The sequence below is a fragment of the Microcaecilia unicolor genome, chromosome 1 (assembly GCF_901765095.1).
Source record: "Microcaecilia unicolor chromosome 1, aMicUni1.1, whole genome shotgun sequence".
NCBI lineage: Eukaryota > Metazoa > Chordata > Amphibia > Gymnophiona > Siphonopidae > Microcaecilia > Microcaecilia unicolor.
The window spans coordinates 605,999,177-606,025,034 of record NC_044031.1 but is presented as its reverse complement, the minus strand read 5'-3'; the positions used below and the strand labels follow the sequence as shown (position 1 = coordinate 606,025,034).

Genomic DNA, 25,858 nt, shown 5'->3' with positions numbered 1-25,858 from the left:
AGGGTTGGCGGTGGGAAGGGGGGGGGGGTCGAGAGGGTTGCAGCGGCGGGCGGGTTGGCGGTACTGGGGGGGGGGGCTAAAATGTGCCCCCTCACCTCAGGCTCCGGACCCCAGTCGAAGTCTGACTACGCCCTTGCTTTGCACTATCCAGGTAATGCTGGCGCGGTCTGGGGCAGAGTTTGCATTTACTCAATTACCTTCTGGATTCTATATAGTGTGCTTAGATTTAGGCAGTGAAATCGGTGTGGATTCTATAACAGTGCACATAACTTAATTGGCTTAACAAGCTAATGTGCGCTGATATCAGCACATAACGAGCAATAATGAGCACTAATTGGCACTGATTAGAATTTAGGCGCACAACTTGCTAAGCGTATTCTGGAATGATGTGAGCCAAACTTCTAACATGCACAGGCAAAAAGGGGCATGGTTATCAGTGGGGAAATGGGCATTTCATGGGAGTTCCAAAATGTAGGCGCCTAGTTATAGAATATGGCCCAGTGCGCCTAAATCTATGCACCAGAATTTACGCCATGTTTTACTTGGTGTAAATGGATGTGCGCAGATTTAGGCACTGAAATATCAACTAAACATATTTTTGTTGTTGTTACATTTGTACCCTGCGCTTTCCCACTCATGGCAGGCTCAATGCGGCTTACATGGGGCAATGGAGGGTTAAGTGACTTGCCCAGAGTCACAAGGAGCTGCCTGTGCCTGAAGTGGGAATCGAACTCAGTTCCTCAGGACCAAAGTCCACCACCCTACTCACTAGGCCACTCCTCCTAAATCTAGGTGCTGATTATAGAATATGCTTAGGTGACACTGATTTCAGTGCTAATTTTTTAGGCGCCATATATAGAATCTCCTCCTTAGCGACAATATATATAGTAAAAAGGCTGCCTAACTTTATCTGGTTAGTTCTCCAGATACTGATCGGAATATTGCTGGTACTCAGATCAGTAGCACTGGCAAAGTTATACCTGTGCCAGTGAATATCCAGGTATAACATACCAGCGCTGATTATCCAGGTATAAAAAAACCTGCAGCAATGTACATAAGTACATAAGTAGTGCCATACTGGGAAAGACCAAAGGTCCATCTAGCCCAGCATCCTGTCACCGACAGTGGCCAATCCAGGTCAAGGGCACCTGGCACGCTCCCCAAACGTAAAAACATTCCAGACAAGTTATACCTAAAAATGCGGAATTTTTCCAAGTCCATTTAATAGCGGTCTATGGACTTGTCCTTTAGGAATCTATCTAACCCCTTTTTAAACTCCGTCAAGCTAACCGCCCGTACCACGTTCTCCGGCAACGAATTCCAGAGTCTAATTACACGTTGGGTGAAGAAAACTTTTCTCCGATTCGTTTTAAATTTACCACACTGTAGCTTCAACTCATGCCCTCTAGTCCTAGTATTTTTGGATAGCGTGAACAGTCGCTTCACATCCACCCGATCCATTCCACTCATTATTTTATACACTTCTATCATATCTCCCCTCAGCCGTCTCTTCTCCAAGCTGAAAAGCCCCACTGACTGCAAGGGCTCAATATTACCCCTAATACTTTTCAAAGAGTTCCTTCCCAGGACAGTGTTAGATACTGTTGACTGGCTAGCATGGTGCATGGTGGTCCTGGTTGCAGGGGGACGTGACAACCTCAAGCATTGCCCGCCTTTCTTTAATTTTTCCTTCTTTCTTTTCTTTTTCTTCTATGCTGTCTTGTTTGATAATGAAGTTCTGTTTCTATTTTAATTTTTGTACATCACCTTGTTTTCTTCATAAGAAAGGTGGTATATTAAATTCAAACATAAATATATTACACTATTTATTCAGATCCAGGCTAAAAGCTCACCTGATTGAAGCAGCTTTCATCTCTTAACCCCTTGCTCACTTGTTCAATACCCGTGTTGTTTTAATCATGCCCAAAATAAGTGTAACTCTCTAATACCATATTTGTCTATCTTGAATAGATTATAAGTTCTGTTGAACAGTGACTGTCTCTAATGTGTTTGTGTACAGCACTGCATATGTCCAGTAGCACTATAGAAATGATCATTAGATGTCAATGATCTCACAGAACCTATGCATTGCTAATTAATTAAACCAGGTATCAATCTCCAGTGAAGCACCTTGTCTAAATCCCAACAGTCTTTTATTGCACAGGTAGAAAATGAACAGGCATTTATTGTAGTCTGTAGAAAGGGGTGAGGGGAAAATAGATTCAGTCACACTGAATTGCTGCCACACTAAAGGCTAAAACCATATTGGAGATTTGGAGTACACCGAATAAGCAAGCAGTGGTGTACTCAATAGTATGCTCAGGTAAAAAAGGTGGTGCTTTACTGAAGGGAGGAGAGATCCCTTTGGGTTGCTAACTAGAACCAGATGCAGCCTTCTGATTCTTTCATCTGTCTTGAAAGTACATGATGGAAGGGGGACAAGAGTTACTCAGAAGACAAATGGGCCTGAGTCTGAGCAAAAAGGAAAGGCCTATAAGTCAAAGGGAGCAGGGGAAATGTGCCCACAGGGGGTCACCAGCAGCAGAACTAAAAACAACTGCAAGAAGTAGTAGTCAAAATACAATAGAACTTAATATGTAAACAACGTAATATGCACACATGTAAATGGGGACAGAACAGTAGTAGTAGTAGCAGTAGCAGTGATGGTATCATGGCTCTGCCATGCCCCCTGCTCCAACACACCTGTTTCCCCGTCGGGTCCCACAGCACAGTCGACCTCCGCAGTTTCTGAACGCCGGAATGGTTCTCTGGTGCGGTGGACCGCTGGTGCTGCAGTTCGCACAAGCCAGAGCGCTCTGTCTGCTGGGCCGCTCAGTCTTCTGCTGCTTTTGACATTGGCGCCTCCTACTCCTTGTCCTTCCCAGTCTTGTCTTCAGTCAAACCCTAACTGCCTTGTCTCCAGTTCAAGTCATGTCTGCCTTGTTTTCTGCCAAGCCTTGTCTAGTGCTGTGCTTAGTGATTGCCTAGTGCTCTGCTTAGCCCATGTGACTCGCCTAGCTGGTTGCCTGCTATGGCCCAAGGGCTCACTCCCCCCGAGTCCATGACAGATTGCGAAGGCCATGAGCCCTAAGGAGTCCTCCATGTTGGGAAAGCGATGATGCCATGGATCTCCTATTGGGAGGGATACTTCCACACAGTAGTCATGTTCACTTTCTGTATTCAAGATTCAGGCCTTGGCTAGGAATTTTCCTAGGAATCTCTTTCAGTTCCTATGTAATGCATTGTGCCCAAAGAACCAGAGCATGGGTACATGGTTCAGGACACCTTTGATTCCTAAAGGGCCTATGGTTTCAAGGACAATTCATGGAAGTCTGTTAGTCTTGTGCTCCTGAGAAGTGCTATCATCTCTCTTCCGAGACACACAACCCTGGTCCGAGGGGAGGAGGCCCTTTGAGAAGGGAATACAGTCACAGCTCTGTCAGGCCTCCTACCCCAATGTACCTGTTTCCCCATCGGGTCCCTTGGTGCAGTCAGCCTTTGTGGCTTTTGGGCACCGGACTGGTTCTCTGGCATGGAGAACCACCTATGCTGCGGCTCCTGCACATCAGAGCGTTTTGTCAGTCTGCTGAGTCGCTCAGTCTTCTGCTGCTTCTAGCATTGGTGTCTCCTAGGCATGTGCACATGCAGGGGTCTTCTTTTAAAGATCTTGTGGCAGGAATAGGATTGAACGCCTATTGATGTCCTCATCTGCTGAGGTTCTTATAATGGGCCTTACAACTTTTCACCTCTGCCGTCGCAACAGGGCTTCAGGAGCTTTGCCTCATCTAGCCTTGCCTTGTGTGTCTCCAAGTTCCTGCCTTGCCTGCCATGTCTTCAATTTCCAATCTTGCTGTGTCTCCAAGTTCCAGCTTTGCCTTATCTTCAAGTTCCAGCCTTGCCTTGTCTCCAGTTCCTGCCTGGCCTGCTTTGTCTCCAGGTTCCTGCCTGGCCTGACGTGTCTCCAAGTTCCTGTCTTCCCTGCTGTGTTTCCAAGTTCCAGAATTGCATTGTCTCCAAGTTACATAAGTACATAAGTATTGCCATACTGGGACAGACCAAAGGTCCATCAAGCCCAGCATCCTGTTTCCAACAGTGGCCAATCCAGGTCTCAAATACCTGGCAACATCCCCAAAAAGTACTAAACATTTTATACTGCTTATCCCAGAAATAGTGGAGTTTCCCCAAGTCCATTTAATAATGGTCTATGGACTTTTTGTTTAGGAAGCCATCCAAAACTTTTTTAAACTCTGCTAAGCTAACCACCTTTACCACATTTTCCTGCAACGAATTCCAGAGTTTAATTACATGTTGAGTGAAGAAAAATGTTCTCCGATTCATTTTAAATTTACTACTTTGTAGCTTCATCGCATGCCCCCTAGTCCTAGTATTTTTGGAAAGCATAAAAAGACGCTTCACATCTACCCGTTCAACTCCACTCATTATTTTATAGACCTCTATCATATCTCCCCTCAGCCATCATTTCTCCAAGCCGAAGAGCCCTAGCTGCTTTAGCCTTTCCTCACAGGGAAGTCGTCCCATCCCCTTTATCATTTTCGTCATTCTTCTCTGCACCTTTTCTAATTACACTATATCTTTTTTGAGACGCGCCGACCAGAATTGAACACAATATTCGAGATGCAGTCGCACCATGGACAGATACAATGGCATTATAACGCCCTCATTTTTGTTTTCCATTCCTTTCCTAATAATACCTAATATTCTATTTGCTTTCTTAGCCGCAGCAGCACACTGAGCACAAGGTTTCAACGTATCATCAACGATGACACCTAGATCCCTTTCTTGGTCTGTGACTCCTAATGTGGAACCTTGCATGATGTAGCTATAATTTGGGTTCCTCTTTCCCACATGCATCACTTTGCGCTTGCTCATATTAAATGTCATCTGCCATTTAGACGCCCAGTCTCCCAGTCTCGTAAGGTCCTCTTGTAATTTTTCACAATCCTCCCGTGATTTAACGACTTTGAATAACTTTGTGTCATCAGCAAATTTAATGACCTCACTAGTTACTCCCATCTCTAGGTCATTTATAAATATGTTAAAAAGCAGTGGTCCCAGCACAGAACCCTGGGGAACCCCACGAACTACCCTTCTCCATTGAGAATACTGACCATGTAACCCTACGTTCTGTTTTCTATCTTTTAACCAGTTTTTAATTCACAATAGAACACTACTTCCTATCCCATGACTTTCCAATTTCCTCTGGAGTCTTTCATGAGGTACTTTGTCAAACGCTACTACTACTACTACTACTATTTAGCATTTCTATAGCGCTACAAGGCATACGCAGCGCTGTACAAACATAGAAGAAAGACAGTCCCTGCTCAAAGAGCTTACAATCTAATAGACAAAAAATAAATAAAGTAAGCAAATCAAATCAATTAATGTGAACGGGAAGGAAGAGAGGAGGGTAGGTGGAGGCGAGTGGTTACAAGTGGTTACAAGTCAAAAGCAATGTTAAAGAGGTGGGTTTTCAGTCTAGATTTAAAGGTGGCCAAGGATGGGGCAAGACATAGGGGCTCAGGAAGTTTATTCCAGGCGTAGGGTGCAGCGAGACAGAAGGCGCGAAGTCTGGAGTTGGCAGTAGTGGAGAAGGGAACAGATAAGAAGGATTTATCCATGGAGCGGAGTGCACGGGAAGGGGTGTAGGGAAGGACGAGTGTGGAGAGATACTGGGGAGCAGCAGAGTGAATACATTTATAGGTTAGTAGAAGAAGTTTGAACAGGATGCGAAAACGGATAGGGAGCCAGTGAAGGGTCTTGAGGAGAGGGGTAGTATGAGTAAAGCGACCCTGGCGGAAGATGAGACGGGCAGCAGAGTTTTGAACCGACTGGAGAGGGGAGAGGTGACTAAGTGGGAGGCCAGCAAGAAGCAGATTGCAGTAGTCTAAATGAGAGGTGACAAGGGTGTGGATGAGGGTTTTGGTAGAGTGCTCGGAAAGAAAGGGGCGGATTTTACGGATGTTGTAAAGGAAGAAACGACAGGTCTTGGCGGTCTGCTGGATATGAGCAGAGAAGGAGAGAGAAGAGTCAAAGATGACCCCAAGGTTTCGAGCTGAGGAGACAGGGAGAATGAGAGAGCCATCAACAGAAATAGAAAACGGGGGGAGCGGGGAGGTGGGTTTGGGGGGGAAAATGAGAAGCTCGGTTTTGGTCATATTTAATTTCAGGTGGCATTGAGACATCCAGGCAGCAATGTCAGACAAGCACGCTGAAACTTTGGTTTGGATGCAAGGTGAGATATCAGGGGTAGAAAGGTAGATTTGGGAGTCATCAGCATAGAGGTGGTAGGAAAAGCCATGGGATGAGATTAATGAACCAAGGGAAGAAGTGTAGATAGAAAAGAGGAGGGGACCAAGAACAGAACCCTGAGGTACGCCGACAGGCAGAGGGATAGAAGTAGAAGAGGATCCACCAGAGTGAACACTAAAGGTGCGGAGGGAGAGGTAGGAAGAGAACCAGGAAAGGACAGAGCCCTGGAATCCAAGTGGGGACAGGGTATCGAGAAGTATGCTGTGATCGACAGTGTCAAAAGCAGCGGAAACGCCTTCTGAAAATCCAGATACACAATATAAACCAGCTCCCCTTTATCCACATGTTTGTTCACCCCTTCAAAGAAATGTAGTAGATTGGTGGGACAAGATTTCCCTTCACTAAATCCATGTTGGCTTTGTCTCATTAATCCATGCTTTTGAATATGTTCTGTAATTTTGTTCTTTATAATAGTCTCTACCATTTTGCCCGGTACTAACGTCAGACTCAGTGGTCTATAATTTCCCGGATCTCCCCTGGAACCTTTTAAAAAAATCGGCATTACATTGGCCACCCTCCAATCTTCCGGTACTACGCCCGATTTTAAGGATAAATGACATATTACTAACAATAGCTCCACAAGTTCATTTTTCAGTTCTATCAGTACTCTAGGATGAATACCATCCAGTCCAGGAGATTTGCTACTCTTCAGTTTGTAGAACTGCCCCATTTCATCCTCCAGGTTTATAGAGAATTAATTCAGTTTATCTGACTTGTCAGCTTTGAATACCATTTCTGGCACTGGTATCTCACCCAAATCTTCCTCAGTGAAGACTGAAGCAAAGAATTCATTTAATCTCTCCGCTACAGCTTTGTCTTCCCTGATCGCCCCTTTTACTCCTTGGTCATCTAGCGGTCCAATCGATCCTTTTGCCGGCTTCCTGCTTTTAATATACCTAAATGGACATTTGACTTAGGAAACAAACAAGAAAAATGAGGCTATCACAGGAAGAATATCCTCTTGTAATATACTTCCATTCTGTTACTTCCAACCTGTGTATGGTTTAATGATAGAATCTACTGCCTGATATGAACTGTGCCACTGTTTCTAGATACTGATCTTTCAACACAGGCACAGAATGGAATAAAACCTGAATTAATAAGATCTGTAGAGATTAAACATATCTGTGACTATTATGCTATAGAGCCAATACCTTCTATGCCTAGGCAAGGACAGCTCTCATTTGATTTTGCAAACAGAAACATAAACTTTTTGTCTTGAAAAATAAAACACATTGACTGTTGCCTAAAAGGATGTGAAAGAGCAGTGGAGGTGATTTGCATTCCATCATTCCGTTGTGTGTCTTTTTGTTTTGTTTTTTAAGTTGGACAGGTCTCCCTTGCACGTCTCTGCAGAAAGAGGTCATACCAACATCGTGGAGGTTCTCACCGAGAAGTTTCACTCAAATGTTTTAGCTCGCACCAAGGCAAGTAGCTAATATATATTTTTTGTGGCTGCATCTGAGTGCTATCTGGACTGCGTAGGATCAGTGGAAAATATGGACTTCACAAATTTGCAAAACTACAATAAATATGTGGTCAATAGATTCTAAAAATGTTTTATCAGTACACAACCATATAACCTCCAAGCCTAAGAAGTGTTTGCATAGGCAACACCAAAAAGGATTTAGCTATCAGTTTTTACCAGTAGGTGCCATCTGACCACCTATTTTAGAAGATGGGCTAGATACACTAGAGGAAATTTACAAGGTAAATAGTATGAAATCATACAGATCTGGTGGTATTTGATTTCCGAAATAACTCTGATATAAATTTATAGACCTGCAACTTACTATTAAAATCTTTTACTGTATTGAGGGTCAGAGGGTAGCCAATGTGATATTAATTTTTATAAAGAGCCCTAGGGTTAATCTTGGAAATTACATACCACTGAGCTTGATGTTGATGCTGGGCAAAATGCTAGAAAGTATTGTTAAGGCTTGGGCAAATGGATAGATATGACTTAATGGGAAAGAACCAACATGAATTTCGCCAAGGGAAATCTTGCCTTACCAATCTTAGAATTTTTGAAGGTGTAAACAAACATGTCAATAAGGGTGAAATGCTCATTAAAATATGAGCAAATTGTAAAGAATTGTAATAGAATTGTGTGAGACTATGGAACTGGACATCTGAACGGCAGAAGATATTTAATATGGACAAGTGCAAAGTGATGCACATAAACAAATATAATCCTAAATATGGGCTAATTTTAGGGTAGGTGTAATTGTGTGCATCTACTCTGTGTCTCCATACATGTTATATAAAATATGCACATACATCACAACTCTGCCCCAGCTAATCCACCGCTTATTTCTAGGATAAGCGGCATTAAGATGTGTTTTATTGTTCTGGGATCTTGCCAGGTACTTGTAACCTGGATTGGCCACTATTGGAAACAGGATACTGGGCTTGATGGACCTTAAATCTCCCAGTATGGCAACACTTATGTTCTAACCTCCATCTAGTTTAATCACTTTTGATAGGTGGTTAGTAGCCCATGAACCTTTATCAGTCCACCCTTGCTTTCCTCCTATTTAGGAAACCTCTGTGTCTATCCTCTGTGTCTATAGTAGAACCACATTTTGATTATTGTATGGAGTTCTGATCACCTTATCTATAGAAAGCACAAGGAAGGGTAATAAGAATGAAAAAAGGAAGGGATTTTGCTTGTGACTTTCTGCAGTAGCTTAGGTGAGTTATGTTCAGGTACAGTAGGTCTTTTCATGTCCCCAGAGGGCTCACAATCTACCTCCCCCCCCCCCCCCCCCCCAATATTCAGCTTATGGTGATCAGAGGATTTTAAACACCAGCCACCATGGGGTTTTTTTATACCTAGATATTCAACACAGGTATCCAGGTACTGAGTGGTGCTGAAAATCTGAGTATAACTTGGCCAGCTCTACATAACCGAGCACTGGTAATATTCAGACTGGTACCAAAGTGAGTAACCAGCTAATCTTTAGTAAAAGACCCCCTGAGTGAAGAAATATTTTCTCCAATTTGTTGTAAATTTACTACTTAGTAGCTTCATTGCATGTTCCCTGGTCCTTATATTTTTGGAAAGAGTAAACAAGTGATTCATGTCTACCCGTTCCACTCCACTCAGTATTTTATAGATCTCTAAGCTCCAAGCTGAAGAGCCCTAGCCACTTTTGCCTTTCCTCATAGACAAGTTATCCCATTCTCTTTATCATTCTCACCTCCCTTTTCAGTACCTTTTCTAATTCCTCTATCTTTTCAATTCTTACCCTCCATCAATGGCGAGCAGCTCTCCGTAAAAAAAACTCTATGAAGATTCTAGGAGTCATTCAATAAAGATCTGAACTTTAACCTACAAATCTCTAATGTTGTCAATAATTATTTTTTTTAATTAAAACAAATATGCTCAATTTATTCTGTCACTGATCTTCTGGGCAGGAATGAAGCATTATGGGGATAGAGTTGGGGAGGGGCTGGCAGTTTTGTGAGTGCTGACGACATTCAATGCCTATGCCCAAATAGCTAACTGTGCAGATAGGACCACATAAAAAGCATTCCTATCTCTACCTGGTTAGCTATCCTGGTATTGGCACTGAATATCCACCAGTGCCTAGATAACTTCTTGGTAGTTTCCTGATGTTCTCTGTGCCTCTGATCCCACATGCCCCTCCCCAAAAAGAATATTCACATCCTCCCTTCCTCCACCCTCCCAAAAACACTTGGGCCCCCATGCTGATCCCCCCTCCCCAAGAGCATCACTGCGTGAACTAGGACCCCTCCAACCCCAACCCCTTTAAATCCCTGGTGGTCTAGGGGGTCTTTGGGGCAAGAGCAATTCCCACTCACTGCTGCCCACCAAGGCACCTGCAGCAAAATGGCTACTTTGACCTCTAGCATAAATCCCAGTGGCAAACTCTTGGCTGGTCAGATCTGCATATGCAATGCTGGTTCCCAGACATGACCCAGCATTGAATATTGGGGCCTAATTCTGCCTGCAACGGTCAGTTTTTAGAAAAACACTGACTGCCACTGGCTGGATATTGACTGGATTCTGATTCTTGTCTTAGTCATCTCTAGTACTGCGAGACTTCCACTAGAGGTCAAGAGATTTGAGGTAAGGGGGATTAATTTGTCTAAGGTGTAACTAGTAGATCAGATCTTCAGAAACTGTACATCAGAACCCCAAATATGGTCATACAATCCACATTTGGGGGTCACTACTTGGGGGGGGGGGGTTCGTCATAGGTGCATTGTAAATTGTGCATCATAAATTATATACCTCAGGGGGACAGGGGTGATACAACTTTAACTTGTCATCATCATAGAGTCACAGCCACAAAATGATTGATATGCACTGTTCTAGATGGATAGATATCCAGAATTCTAGGTGGATTTTCAAATCACCATTGTACAGATCAATGCCACTGAACATCTGCAAAACTGTAGATCAATAGAAATACACTAATTTATTTATTTAAGACATTTATAATCTGTAACATCTACCATTCTGGGTAGCTTACAGTACTATAATTATAATCATTTTAACATAAAACAACACATATATAATAAAACCAACATTGTCCATGTCATGAAATATTTGACCTCAATTTCTCTAATCTAGAACTTATAATCTAAGGACAGCTCATGTTTAAGGACATATTTGCAATTTCAGTGATATCCTTTTATACAGGGTAGCTTTCTAGGAAGCCTAACATTTTGTTCTCTCCTACTGCAGGATGGCAGCACCCTCATGCATATTGCTTCACAGCATGGGCACCCAGACACAGCCCTGGCATTTCTGAAGAAAGGGGTTCTTCTGCACATGCCCAACAAGGTAACCTGACATCAGAGGGAACATGGGTGCTGGTGAATTCTCCAGCCTGGAATCTGCAAGCACTGATCTGTGCAAAGCATTTTATTTTATGTATTTATTTAATAAAATTTGTAAACCACTTTTACATTATCAAAAATACAAACCCACATACAATCACAATTTCATACTGCTACAATATTGTGCTCAATCACAAAGAGCCAACGTAGGTTACAACAAGATACAATACAAGATCAAGAATAGAAAGATCCATTTATTATTACATAAGAATATAAAGTGTTGCCATACTGGGACAGACCGAAGGCCCAACAAGCCCAGCATCCTGTTTCCAACAGTGGCCAATCCAGTTTACAAGTACCTGGCAAGATCCCAAAACAGTACATTTTATGCTACTTATCCTACAAATAAGTGGTGGATTTTCTCCAAGTCCATCTTAAAAATGGCTTATGAACTTTTCTTTTAGGAAGTTATCCAAACTTTTTTTAAAACCCTGCTAAACTAATTGCTTTTACCATATTCTCTGGCAATGAATTCCAGAGTTTAATTATATGTTAAGTGAAGCAATATTTTCTCTGATTTGTTTTAAATTTACTACATAATATCTTAATTGCGTGCCCCTAGTCCTAGTATTTTTTGAAAGAGTAAACAAGCGATTCATGACTACCCATTCCACATCACTCATTATTTTGTAGACCTCTATCATATCCCCTTAGCCATCTTTTCTCCAAGCTGAAGAGCCGTAGCCACTTTAGCCTTTCCTCATAGAGAAGTCATCCCATCCCCTTTAACATTTTTGTCACCCTTCTCTGTACCTTTTCTAATTCCACTATTGGAATCATTTTCAAAGCATGTAGGCTTACAAAGTTCCATAGGTTACTATGGAACTTTGTAAGTCTAAGTGCTTTTAAAATACACCTCTATATCTTTCTTGAGATGCAGTAACCAGAATTGCACACAGTATTCGAGGTGCGGTCGCACCATGGAGCGACACAAAGGCATTATAAGATTCTCATTTAAGCATTCCATTCCTTTCCTTTCCTAATAATACCTAACATTCTATTTGCTTTTTTAGCCGCCGCTGCACACTAAGCAGAAGGTTTCAAAGTATCATTAACAATAACACCTAGATCCTTTTCCTGGTCAGTGTGACTCCTAATGTAGACTCATCATGTAGCTATAGTTTGGGTTCCTCTTTCCCACATGCATCACTTTTCACTTGCTCATATTAAATGTCATCTGACATTTGGATACCCAGTTTCCCACTGTCGTAAGGTCCTCTTGCAATTTTTCACAATCTTCTTGCAATTCAACAACTTTGAATAAAGGGGAAAGGGAATTAGGACTTGATATACTGCCTTTCTGAGGTTTTTGCAACTACATTCAAAGCGGTTTACATATATTCAGGTACTTAATTTTGTACCAGGGGCAATGGAGGGTTAAGTGACTTGCCCAGAGTCACAAGGAGCTGCAGTGGGAATCAAGCTCAGTTCCCCAGGATCAAAGTCCACTGCACTAACCACTAGGCTACTCCTCCACTCCACTAAGTGCTTTGAAAATATGCCAGTTTGTGTCATCAGCAAATTTAATTACCTCATTAGTTATTCCCATATCTAGATCATTGATAAATATGTTTAAAAGCAGGGGTCCGAGCATAGACCCATGCAGAACCCCACTATCTATCCTTCTCCATTAAGAATACTGACCATTTAACCCTACTCTCTGTTTTCTATCTTTTAACCAGTTTTAAATTCCTTAAACTCCTTTACTAAGTGAGCAGAATAACTCAAAAATAAGGTCCCAAAGTTACCTATTTAATTATAACTAGCTTATTTTCGAAAGGGAAGGACGCCCATCTTCCGACACAAATCGGGAAATGGGCGTCCTTCTCCCGAGGTGGCCCAAATCGGCATAATCGAAAGCCAATTTTTTTGCATCCTCAACTGCTTTCCATTGCGGGGACGACCAAAGTTCATGGGGGCATGGCGGCAGTGTACCGAAGGCAGGACGGGGGCATGGTTAAGAGATGTGCGTCCTCGGCCGATAATGGAATAAAGAAGGGCGTCCCTCACGAGCATTTGTCAACTTTACTTGGTCCCTTTTTTTTCCACAACCAAGCCTCGAAAAGGTGCCCGAACTGACCATATGACCACCGCAGGGAATCGGGGATGACCTCCACTTAGTCCCCCAGTGGTCACCAACCCCCTCCCTCCCTAAAACAAAACAAAACATTTTTTTCCAGCCTCAAATGTCATACCTAGCTCCATCACAGCAGTTTTTAGTGGGTGCAGTGCACTTCAGGCAGGCGGACCCAGGCCCATCCCTCCCCCCACCTGTTACACTTGTGGTGATAAATGTGAGCCCTCCAAAACTCACCCGAAACCCACTGTACCCACATGTAGGTGCCCCTTTCATCCCTAAGAGCTATGGTAGTGGTGTATAGTTGTGGGGAGTGGGGTTGGGGGGGGGGTTGGGGGCTCAGCACCCAAGGTAAGGGAGCTATGCTCCTGGGAGAAATTTGTGAAGTCCACTGCAGTGCCCCCTAGGGTGCCCAGTTGGTGCTCTGGCATGTGAGGAGGACCAGTGCACTACAAATGCTGGCTCCTCCCATGACCAAATGGCTTAGATTTGGTCATTTCTGAGATGGGCGTCCTCGGTTTCCATTATGGCCGAAAACCGGGGACGACCATCTCTAAGGTCGACCATCTCAACATTTAGGTTGACCATCTCTAAGGTCGACCTAAATGTGGAGATTTGGAGGGGAATAATCGAACGGCGCCAACGAAATAGATTGCCAGCGATCTATTTTGGCGGCGCCACAAACAGCTGGCTGAACTGTATTATCGAAAAAGATGTCTGGCCATCTTTTCTTTTGATAATACGGTTTGGCCCGGCCAAATGCCAGAGTTCAACAGGTTTGAGATGGCCGGTTTTGTTTTTCAGCGATAATGGAAACTAAAAGCGGCCATCTCAACCCTGGCTAAATCCAAGGCATTTGCTCGTGGGAGGAGCCAGCATTTGTAGTGCACTGGTCCCCCTGATATGCCAGGACACCAACCGGGCACCCTAGGGGGCACTTCTAAAAATTAAAAAAATATGTATACAAATACCTCCCAGGTGCATAGCTCCCTTACCTTGGGTACTGAGCCCCCCAAATCCCCCCAAACCCATTCCCCACAACTCTACACCACTACCATAGTCCTTATGGGTGAAGGGGGGCACCTACATGTGGGTGCAGTGGGTTTTGGGGGGGTTTGGAGGGCTCAACACTTACCACCACAAGTGTAACAGGTGGGGGGGATGGGCCTGGGTCCACCTGCCTGAAGTCCACTGCAACCAACAAAAACTGTTCCAGGGACCTTCATACTGCTGTCAGGGAGCTGGGTATGACATTTGAGGCTGGCATACAGGCTGGCGAAAAAGGTTTCTATTTTTATTTTTTTAGTGTGGGAGGGGGTTGGTGACCACTGGGGGAGTACGGGGAGGTCATCCCCCATTCCCTCTGGTGGTCGTCTGGTGAGTTGGGGCACCTTTTTGAGGCTTGTTCGTGAATATAAAAGGACCAAGTAAACCCGGCGAAATACTGATTAACACCGCTTTTTTTTCCATTATCCGCGAAAGTCGGCCATCTGGTAGCCACGCCCATGCCTGCCCATGTCCCGCCTTCACTAAGCTGCCGACATGCCCCCTTGAACTTTCGCTGGCTCGGCGATGGGAAAGCGGCGATGGTGTCAAAAAAGCAGCTTTCAATTATACCGCTTTCACCGCTTTTGAGCGATCGCCGGCCATCTCTCGATTTATGTTGTAAGATGGCCAGCGATCACTTTCAAAAATAAGCCCATTGGGCATCCCCGACCGTATTATTGAAACGAAAGATGGACGACCATCTTGTTTCGATAATATGGGTTTCCCCGCCCCTTCGCCGGAACGTCCTTAGAGATGGACGCCCTTAGAGATGGTCGTCCCCGTTCGATTATGCCCCTCCACGTCTACCTTTCCCCAAGTTTAAAAACAATTTCCCAGCAAATTCTTACCAATGAAGATCTCTCCTGAAGATGGCGGCGCACTAATTCCTCCTGGTGTAAGCTCTCGTTAGTCTGGAGAACAAATTCCTTTTCCTCAAGAAATATGCCTCATACAAAGCGTAAGGGGTTAGTTAAGACGGTTTCCTCGGCCGCCGTTAAACTACCCCTGCAACAACAAACTATAGAGCGCTTTGCCTCGAGGCAATCGGTCCAACTTACCGAGAGGGGCCCTGCTGAAGCCACGGGGGAAGACACCCTTGGAGTCTTGGGGCTAGATGTGTCACTCTCCCCTCCGGACCATCAACCGCCGCTGCCGCCCGATGGCCGCCTCTTCAGGCGAGACCTGCCCGACCCGGAAGTGGAAGGGGTATTGGCCGACGATCGAGGAACTAGAGAGGCGCTCCATTCAGGAGGCCAGGAGATGGAAGCGATCCTGGCTGAGCCAGGAGCTCAGAAAATGCGATCGACAGCGGTTACTCTGGAGAGCATATGGGACGCTCTCCAGAGAGTGGAATTGACGACAGCCAGAACAGCACAAGAGATTGCAACTTTGCTAGGTACTGTTGAAAATTTAAAACTTTCTTTAAATACTTCTAATCAAGAAACGGCTGAGCAATTTAAAGCTGTTAGAGATGATATTTCTCAGTTGCAAGGAGTATCTGCCTCGGTAATTAAGGATAACAGTATAATCCACCGTCGACTCGAGCAAATAGAAAATTACAACCGTAGGTTGAATTTACGTTTTTTGAATTTTCCTCAGGAACTTGGAATCAATCCACAGGAAGCCTTTAAAACATATCTTTCAGAAGTATTAAATTTTACCCCAGATTCCTTTCCACCATTGAATAAAATATATTATATTTATATAAAAAAATCAGTGGATGATACCCTTCAAGCTGTACCACCAGAGGTACCAAAGGAACATTTAAATATATCCGAGATTCTGGAAACATCCTTAACAGCTGATTCACCTAGAACAACTTTAATTGTGTCCTTTGTTTTCCAACAAGACCTAGAGGCAGTAAAACGCATGTATTTTAAAAAGATGCATGTTCTTTTTCGTGGGAAAAAGGTATGGATGTACCCAGATATAACAAAACAAACACAAGAAAGAAGAAAACTTTTTCTTTCTATGAGATCTGAAGTGTTGCAACTGGGAGCCTCCTTTTACTTGAACTATCCATGTAAATGTGTTATTAAATACACTGGTTTGAAATATATTTTTTTTCAACCGGAACAACTGAAAGAATTTATAACTGTTAAGAAACTTGGTTAAAGTCATTTTCCACTATGATGGTATAATATGTTTTGATGGGACCGAGAAGTGTGTTAAGCAAATTTCCTCAGGAACCGATATTTTTGATTTAAGAAGTCTTCTTTTTCCTTACACCCACCTCCTAAGTTAGTGGTCTAAAAAAGAAATTGCTATGTTTACTTTTAAATTGCTGTTATTGTAATCTTTTCTTTTCTGAATTACCTGTCAAGTGTAATAGCTTGTTATTTAATGAAAATAAATAAATATAAATAAAAAAAAAAAAGAAGATCTCTCCTTCTCTAGAACTGTTTTCACAGCACCTCTTCTGGATTAATCACTCAGACATCTTTGAAAAAGAAAAATTCTTAGCACTTTATGAAATAATAAAGTATCTTGGGATGGTAAAGAAGGCCTGAACAAAAAAAAATATTTTCAATTCTCTTTTGAACTGCTGCACAGTTGTACTCAGCCTTAATTAACCAAGGGCTCCTTTTACTAAGTGGCAGTAAGCCCAACGCGGGCTTACCGCTCGCTACACGGGAAGTACCGCCAGGCTACCACAGCAGTCCGTCTGTACTTCCCACCCCTAGTGCACCGTCATTTTTTTATTTTTGTAGCACCGGAGTGTAGCTAGCACATCCATTTCCTGTAGGAAAGTGAGACTTCCCTTTTACCAGCTGCGGTAAAAGGGGGCCTTGGTGCGTGTGTAAAACATGTGCCAACGCTGGCACTGGCCCCCTTTTGCCCCAGGTAATTTATTCCATAACACTGGTCCTTTTGAAAACACAGCAGCTCTTGTTTCTGTGTAGTGAATATGTACCAATGATGGCACAACAATCTGTTGTAACCCATCTGACCTTAATACTCAAGCTGGTATATAGAGCTGAATAGCCTGTGCCAGATATATCGGTACAGGTAACAAAATTGCTTTACATACCAGCATCAAGATTTTATAAACAATCCTATATTCCACTGGCAGTCGCCTCAACCCAGGTGTAATATGCTCAGATTTTCCACAGGAAAGGATCAGCTTCGCTGCAGAGTTCTGGATAACCTGCAAGGCCGTACATCGAGCCTTTGAGATTCCCAAATACAATGCATTGCAATAATCTAGTTTTGTCAAAAACCAACACCTGTACCATTATTTGAAAATCATAAGCTGCCAACATAGGTTTCAACCTACTACGTAATTGCATTTGAAAAAAGATGATCTTATCACCTATTCTGCATTGACAAACGTGTATCCAAAATAACACCTACGGCCCTGTTTACAAAGGTGCACTAGCATTTTTAATGCGCTCTAAAAATTAGCATGCACTAACCATGTAGACGTCCATAAGAATATTATGGTCTTTATGGGCATCTACACGGTTAGCGAGCATTAATTTTTAGCATGCCATTGTAAACAGGGCCCCTAGATATTTCACTTGCTGTTTAATGCTCAACAGTTTCCCTTCCGCCTCACAAACCAATGGAGGTAACACTTGCAGATCTCTCCCCACCAACATAACCTCCATTTTACGCATATTCAGTGCCAACCCATTTTTCCTCAATGACTTCCCAGCCTTCTCCAAGCAATCCTTCAACTGATTCGATGTCCCCTCCATATCATCCAACACTGGAAAAAAATGCACATCATCTGCATACATCCTATAGCTCACTCCTAGCTCTTGAAATTCCCTCCCTAATGAGGCCATGTACAAATTGAAAAGTAGCACAGATAGTGCTGACCCCTGTGGTACCCCCAAACGGACAGGGTTTATCTGAGAAAATGACCCTGAAATTTTGACCTGCATCGATTTATCTATCAGATGTGATTCAAACCAATCTTATACTATCCCGCCCAATCCAACCAGAGCTAATTTCTTCAACTGTATCTCTCTATTTACCGTATCAAAGGCTAACGGAATGTCCAGTGTTACAAAATAAAAAGACCGCTTCCTATCCACCCCTCTTCTTATTTCATCAGCTCGCTCTTCCGAGACTACCTCCGGCCCAACATGGCTGCTGGCGGTAGTCCTGCCCTGAGCGCATGCCATTTCCGGGTGAAAAAGAAAACCCCCGGAAATGGCTTGCATGGTGGTAACACTGGGTAAGTCACTTAACCCTCCATTGCCCCAGGTACAAATAAGTACCTGTATATAATATGTATGCCGCATTGAACCTGCTATGAGTGGGAAAGCACAGGGTACAAATGTAACTACTAAAAAATTCAAGCTTATTTTTGATAATTCTTTTTTTATCTATCAAGCCACAGGAAACTAAATGCTGTACCATCTGACTCTCCTTGTGTGTTTCTGTGTTAGACCGGAGCACTATGCTTGCACGCGGCTGCTAAGCAAGGTCACGCCGCTGTGGTGAAGGCTCTATTGCAGAAGGGAGCTCGAGTGGATGCACGGACCAAGGACAATTACACTGCCCTACATATCGCTGCACAGCACTGCAGACCCCTGGTAGTGCAGACCTTACTGGGCTTCGGTGCTCAGGTGCAGCTGAAAGGGGGCAAGGTGAGAGGAAAATGAAAAATGCCTTAATAAACTTTTTGTTTCGAAGTCGAAAATAAGCTTTAGGAATATGTTGTTTAAAAAGAGATGGGGTCTTTTTACAAAGGTGAAGTAACAAATTTAGAATGCACTAACGATTAGCACGCACTAAGGGGGTCTTTTACAAAGTGATGGTAATGTAAATATAGAAAAAAAGGAAGCCTTTACCTTGTCCCCCCCCCTTATTTTCCTGGGAGGGGGGCATCCTGCAGAGGACAGGGAGGTACAGAGGTCTCAGGGCAACACAACACTGACACCTTTTAGTCAAAATGTTTAAAGTGTTTAAAATGCTCCAGCACTTACAATGAAACTTTATTTTAAGAACTTAAAAACCTGTTTTGATGGAATTAAGGTTCAGATTTTTCCTGATGTAGCGAAAGCTACCCAACAAAGAAGGAAAGTCTTCCTTGCGTTAAAATCAAAAACATCTGATATAGGAGGGACTTTCTTCTTAGCATTTCCATGTAAATGCATTGTCAAATTGGGTCATATTAAATATACCTTTTATTCACCTGAACATCTAAAATCATTCCTTGATTCAAGACAGCAGTAACGATATAAATGTAATGTGGGAATGTTAAGCCACTATCTTTTTTTTCTTCTCTAAATTTGTTAATAAATATTTGTTTTAAATCCCACCGACCCCCCTCTCAGTTTAATGTGGTCTAAGGAAGCAAAAATTTTATGTTATAGGAATTTGATAATACGATTTGTATATTTGTATAATTGTACAATATTTCCTTAAATGTTGCTTAATTTCCTCTTATGAAATCATGGCTGTTTTTCAATAACAAGTATCTTCTTGTTGTAATGTTTAAAATGAATAAGTAAATAATAAAAAAAAATGCTCCAGCACTGCTGTAAAACAAAGGACCCAGGTGTCCATGGCTGCTAGAGGTGTGTTTCACGAGGTTGAATCTGTGGGAGAAGGGCAGGGAAATCTGGTATAAGGCTCCCGATTTGCTGGTTGAGGCCCCAAAGCAAGCTGGGAAGTAGAGGAGGGGCAGTGTGGAATACAGCCAATAGGAGCCAGGGTCGGCTAAAGGGCACTAATTTGGACCAATGAGGTGGCAGGAGGCAGTCTGACCTTTAGATTGGCGTGAATTTCAAGCCAATCCAGGGGGACAGGAGGTGTGGAACAAAGAAAAAGATTAGTAGCCCAGTGGCAGCCTGGGAAGAAGTCTGCGCTCAGACAAAGCAAGGTGGCTGAAAGCATGGTCTGAGGGGAGAAGACAGGCAGCCAGACAAAGAAAGGTGGCTGCAAGCATGGTCTGAGGGCAAAGGAAAATCGAATCCAGGCAGGAGTGTACAAGCTGGAGCACAGAAGGGCATGTTCAGACAAGGAGGAGGCATGCTGCAGGCTGGATGAGAAAGAGATCAAACCCTGGCAGGAGTGAGCAGCAGGCTGATGAAGAGTAGGGTTACCATTTTTTGTCTTTAAAAAAGAGGACATTTGCCCCGCCCATACCCCGCCCCATTTCACGCCCTCGCCCCACCCCTTTCCACACCTCACCCCGCCCCTTGTCGCGCCTCACCCCACCCCCCCTGTCGCATTTTCCCCTCCCCCTGGTCACCCCCTCACCTCATCTCCCCTCCCCCCGGCCCCGTCACCACCTCTCCCCTTACTCACGATCTTCCCTGGTGGTCTAGTGACTTCGGGGCAGGAAAGAACCCCCTCTTTCCTGCCCGGTGTGCTGCTCTGCATCCTGTATGCTGCCTGTGACGGTCTTGGCGAGATTCAAAATGGCTGCCGAGAATTGAAGCGTGGTATAGCAGAACAAAAAAAAAGGGGTCATGTTTTGGGTGGTTTAGATAGGAATTTCCTCTGCTTATCTTTTTATTTGAATTTAGTTAGTCCACAAGCTCCTTGGCCAAATAAAATACTGATTGAGGTTAGTACACACACCAAGCACATGGAGTCAGGGTTTTCCTTTTTTGAGTTTTTTTTGAGTCAGAGCAGTAGGTATCCTGGAGTTCCTGAGCCGGTGAGCTGACCTCACCAACCGAGGAGACGTGGATGTGGAGAAGACCAAGGTACCCAATGCAAGAAAGCGGCGATGCTAGCGAAGATTTGATATACCGGTAACATTATTGTGTGCACACAAACTGCAAATATATATATATATCAAATCTGAGTGCAATAATTAGAGCTATATACATGTTTGGGATGTTTTGTGTTATTGCAGAAGTGGGGTTGGGGTCTTGGTAACTGTGATTGTAATTTTGAACATGTTATTATCTTTATTTCCTTTGTAACTTACCACAAAGTATTTAACACCGTGCACTAGCTTTATTTAATATCATCAAAGCTTAACAATTGGTACCAACATTTAGGAACATAACCAACAAGTGTTTCTATTTATTTATTTTATCATTTAATAAACCTTTAATATTTTTTTCTTGTCAAATCCCTTGGCTGCGTGGAGTTTATTTGGGAACCCTATTTGAAACTGTGACATTCCTATATATTTATTTCTTTAATTATGGTACTTTACCTGCTCCACGACTAGGGGGTTTACAGTAAGCCCAACACAGGCTTACCACACACTAAAATGGAACTACCACCAGCTCAACGCAGCCGCTGGCATTAGTTTCCAGTGCTCCAGGAAATTTTCTTTTTCCCTAGCGCAGTGCTAACCCAGCAGTAATTGTGCATTGCTGCATGCTGCCCAGTTACCATCGGGTTACTGCAGGAGCCCTTACTGCCACCTCAGTATGGGAATTGCTCCCTTATATGGTCTGCAGCCCCACCCAGCGCATCCCAGGATGCACTGGGAGGGGCCAGGTGCAGCCATTTTGCGGCGGCGTCAACCCAAGGAAGAGGAGGGAGACAGGCTACCTCCCTCCTCCAACTAAGATAGGGGGGGCTGGTAGGGGGTTCTTTTTGCCACTGGACCACCAGGGATTCAGCAGACAATGCTGAAGGGGGTAGTTGGGGTGGGCTGGAGGTCCGCCGGACCTCCAGCCCCACCCCTGTCGCTCGCTGGGAGGGAGGAGTTTGGCCGGCGGCCACTGGACCACCAGGGACCATTTTCTGGGAGCTTGGGGGGGGGGGCTGGAGACCCACCGGATCTCCAGCCCTCCATGACCCTGGGGGGGGGATCATCAGGAGGGACCGGAGGTCCGCCGGACCTCCAGCCCCCTGTTGGCAGGTTTGCTTTGGAGGGGGGGAATGGGGGCCTGTCAGCATGCAACTGCATGCTGGACAGGGCTCACCATTCCTCCCCAATGATCTGCAAACCCTAACGCCAGCTCGGAGCTGGTGTAGGGTTTGCCGCGGCCAGCGACCCAAATTTTGGCACGCTGACCGCTGATCATTGACGATGAATGCGCTAAGCCCTGTTTAGAATGCATTAGCATGCTACTTGCACAAAGAGCCCTCGAGCACATTGTTTCACACGCTCGAGGGCTCTGATCATAGGGCGGTAGCAAACGCCGGCGCTAGTATGGCGTTAACAGCCTCTAGCGCTGGCGTTTGCTTTTGATCATCTGCCTGCTAGATTGTGAGCCTTCCAGGGACTGAGAAATACCCAGTGTACCTGAATGTAGCTCACATTGAGTTACTGATGAAAAAGGTTTGAGCAAAATCTAAATAAATAACAGTGGTTCCCAAAGTTTCTTGGTTCATGGCACCCACAGTGTTTAAGTATTTTTTTTCACACTGCTCCCAGACCATTCTCTCAGTTCTTCTCCCCCCCCCCCCCCCCCCCAGTTGCAACAGTGGTGGCATGGAGTCCTATCTTTGCTGGCGGGAATGCTCAAACCCCACCAGACTGAAGCAGTCAGCTAACCGATCTGCTGCCCGAGCCATGAACTCCATGCTGCCTGAGCAGCGAGTAAATTAGTGGCATACTTCAGCCGACAATACCGGCACTCCTATGCAGCCTCAGTTCAACATGGGCACTGCAATTTTGAAGAGGGTCTTAAAATATGCTGTGGCTCCCCTGTGAGTTAACTTCGGTGCTGCTTTAGCAAGGTAGACTTCTGCTCTGCTTAGTCAGGATCCCTTGTCTGTAAACCATCCTGACACCTTTTCAATTTTACATATTTTATTTCCTCTAGCTGTTTAATGAGAAAGTGCATAAAGATACCATAGGCAGCAGCAAGCAGCTAATGAGAGAAATGCGCACATGTTAATGAGTGAATGATGAAAGAATCAGGTTCAGCTTGGGAGATAGCTGACTTGGTACACATCTGTACACGGCATATTAAAATAAATGGTATCTAGACTATTAGCTATTCTGCCCTGATGCAGAGCACACAGCAGGTTTTAAGGCACCTACAATGTGAGATATTTACTGCTAGCTCTAATAAGGCATGAGTGGCCTAGTGGTTAGAGCACTGGTCTTGAAATCCAGAGGGGGCTGGTTCAAATCCCACTGCTGCTCGTTGTGATCTTGTGCAAGTCACTTAACCCTCCATTGCCTCAGGTACAAAACTTAGATTGTGAGCCCTCCAAGGATAGGGAAATATCCAGTGTACCTGAATGCACCCCACCTTGAGCTACTACTGAAAAAGGAGCTACTACTGAAAAAGGTGTGAGCAAAATCCAAATAAATAAAAGAATTACCTATGCATTGGGGCAGGCACCACCTTGTGGAAGTTACGTCAGATGAAGGGCAGGACACAGGGAAGCAACACTGCTGTGCTTTCACACAGAGCAAGGTGTTGAGGCACTGTGATTTGAATGGAGGGGGCCCAGTGGTGGATGGTGGAGCTGAGGGCAGGTGGGTGGGACTGCGGCACCAGGCCCTAGGGAATTTTGTCCCCCCTGCCCCCCGCCCCCCTCAGCAGCCCTGTTCTGCATTGTCCCAAAGAGCATTGCCAAGTTATTTACAATTATCTTCACAGCTCCTTTTACTGCACTGTAGTCACAGTACTTCCCTTGTTTGTGTTATGCTGCCACTTAGTGGTTATATTCAGAATTGCATTTGAAGTTTTATTCTGTGTGTTTTAATTGGTTAAAGGGGTCCTTTTACTAAGGTGTGCTTTAAAATGACCTGCAGTAGTGTAGCTGCATGTTTTGGGGGCGCGCAGAATCATTTTTCAGCGTACCTACCTAAAATGCCTTTTTACATTTTTGTCAAAAATGGATGTGTGGCAAAATGAAAATTGCTGCGCGTCCATTTTGGGTCTGAGTCCTTACCGCCAGCCATACAGTAACAAGGCAGTAATGACCAGGGGCGTAGCTAGGTGGTTCCATGGGAGCATGGGCCCCCACAGATTAAGCCCTGGCCCCCTCTACTTTTGACCCCCCTCTCGCCGCCAACCCCCCCACCGCTGCTCCCGCCGACCCTCCCCTGTCACCGCTGCCACCGCCAAGTACCTTAGCTGGTGGGAGTCCCCAACCCCCGTCAGCCGAAGTCTTCTTCAACGCCGTTCGACTCCGGCGCCTTCGCTGATGATCTTCTAACTCCTGATGTCCTGTGTGCACGTCCTATATGTAATCCCGTGCATTAGGTGCACGTAGACACTTACACAGCTTAGTAAAAGGGCCCTTAAGTGTGGTAAAGTGTGTGCTAAGAATAATCTGGCTTCGCTATGTGGAACCCTCTGCTTTAACAATCAATAGCCAGGCCAGGCTGTAGCACTATAATTTTATTTATTTATTTATTTGTTACATTTGTATCCCACATTTTCTCACCTATTTGTAGGCTCCGTGTGGCTTACATAGTGCCGGAGGCATTTGCAGACTCCGGTGTAAACAAATACAAAGTGATGATGTGGTAAGATAAAGTCCAAACAATTACAAAGTGATGCTGTCGCAACATAAAGTTCACGTGAAACAGCCACATAAGGGATTGTACAGTGGAACAGTTGTGTTATGTCCAATGCTTAATTTTAGTTTTGTCATGTTGCAGAGATTAGGCATTTATGTTGGATTGGTAGGGTATGCCTTTTTAAACAGGTAAGTTTTTAGTGTTCTCCGGAAGTGTAAGTGGTCGTACGTAGCTTTCAGGGCTTTTGGTGCCCTTTTTCCAAACAGTGGTAAAAAGTGGCCTTTGTGCGCCCACACCTGGGTCTTTCCCACGGGCTAAGACCATTTTTACCACTAGGGTGAAATGGCTGAATTTCCAAAATTTTGTATTAATGGCCACACACTATTGTTCCATTATCGCATGGCCAATTAGTGCATGAGCTCCTACCACCACCTATTTTGTAGGTGATAGGGAGTCACATGCTAAACCTGTGCTAATCAATTAGCGCGCAGCAGTGCCCACATGCTAACTGATTAACATAGGTCTCAGCAAGATTGAGCGGAGAATACTTGGCCTGTGATCCTGAGGCAGAAGCAGTAATTCGAAACGCGGGCCGCCGTTGATCACAGTCAACATTTGGAGAAAGGCATTGAGACCAAGATTATTAAGCTAAGTTTGAAAGCTTTGTTATAACGTATCTTTATAAAATACTTTTGCAAGTCCCACTCTGGTGGGTTTTTTAGCCGATGATGAGGAAGTCCAACTCCGACTAAACTATATGTTGCAGTAAAACAGGAGTTTGCTCAAGGCTTTTCCCTCCTAATACACACACATATGTGCTTCATTTATTTAGAACCCTGTGTTTACTTGATTTATTGATTAACTGATTAACATAGAACATGCCCACTCTCCACCCCCCCGGACCCACCCCCAGCATTAAAAAAATAAATGTTCTTTTCTAGCGCTTGCACATCCCCAAATGGCTATCAGATGCCATATCACCTGACAGTAAACCATTTTTTGCTGCAGTAAGCCCGTGCTAATGCTTACCGCAGCCCGTGGCATTGTAAAAGACCCCAAAGTGTTGCTCATGATCAGGAGACAAGCTAACACAGCGGAGGGGACACCAAAAAAATAAATTGAAGGAAATTTTATTTTAGGGGGGTTTTTTCCTCCATTTTGGTTGTTTTGGAAAT

General features: G+C 44.2%; 1 protein-coding gene across 1 annotated transcript in view; it reads left to right on the top strand.

Annotated features, from left to right (window-relative positions):
* Positions 1 to 25,858, top strand: part of LOC115460153 (serine/threonine-protein phosphatase 6 regulatory ankyrin repeat subunit B-like) — a 182,981-nt gene that overhangs the window by 31,676 nt on the left and 125,447 nt on the right. Inside the window, exons 7-9 of the mRNA XM_030189994.1 lie at positions 7,656 to 7,757; positions 11,048 to 11,146; positions 18,727 to 18,927. Coding sequence (XP_030045854.1) covers positions 7,656 to 7,757; positions 11,048 to 11,146; positions 18,727 to 18,927 — 402 coding nt within the window. The remainder of the gene's footprint in view (positions 1 to 7,655; positions 7,758 to 11,047; positions 11,147 to 18,726; positions 18,928 to 25,858) is intronic.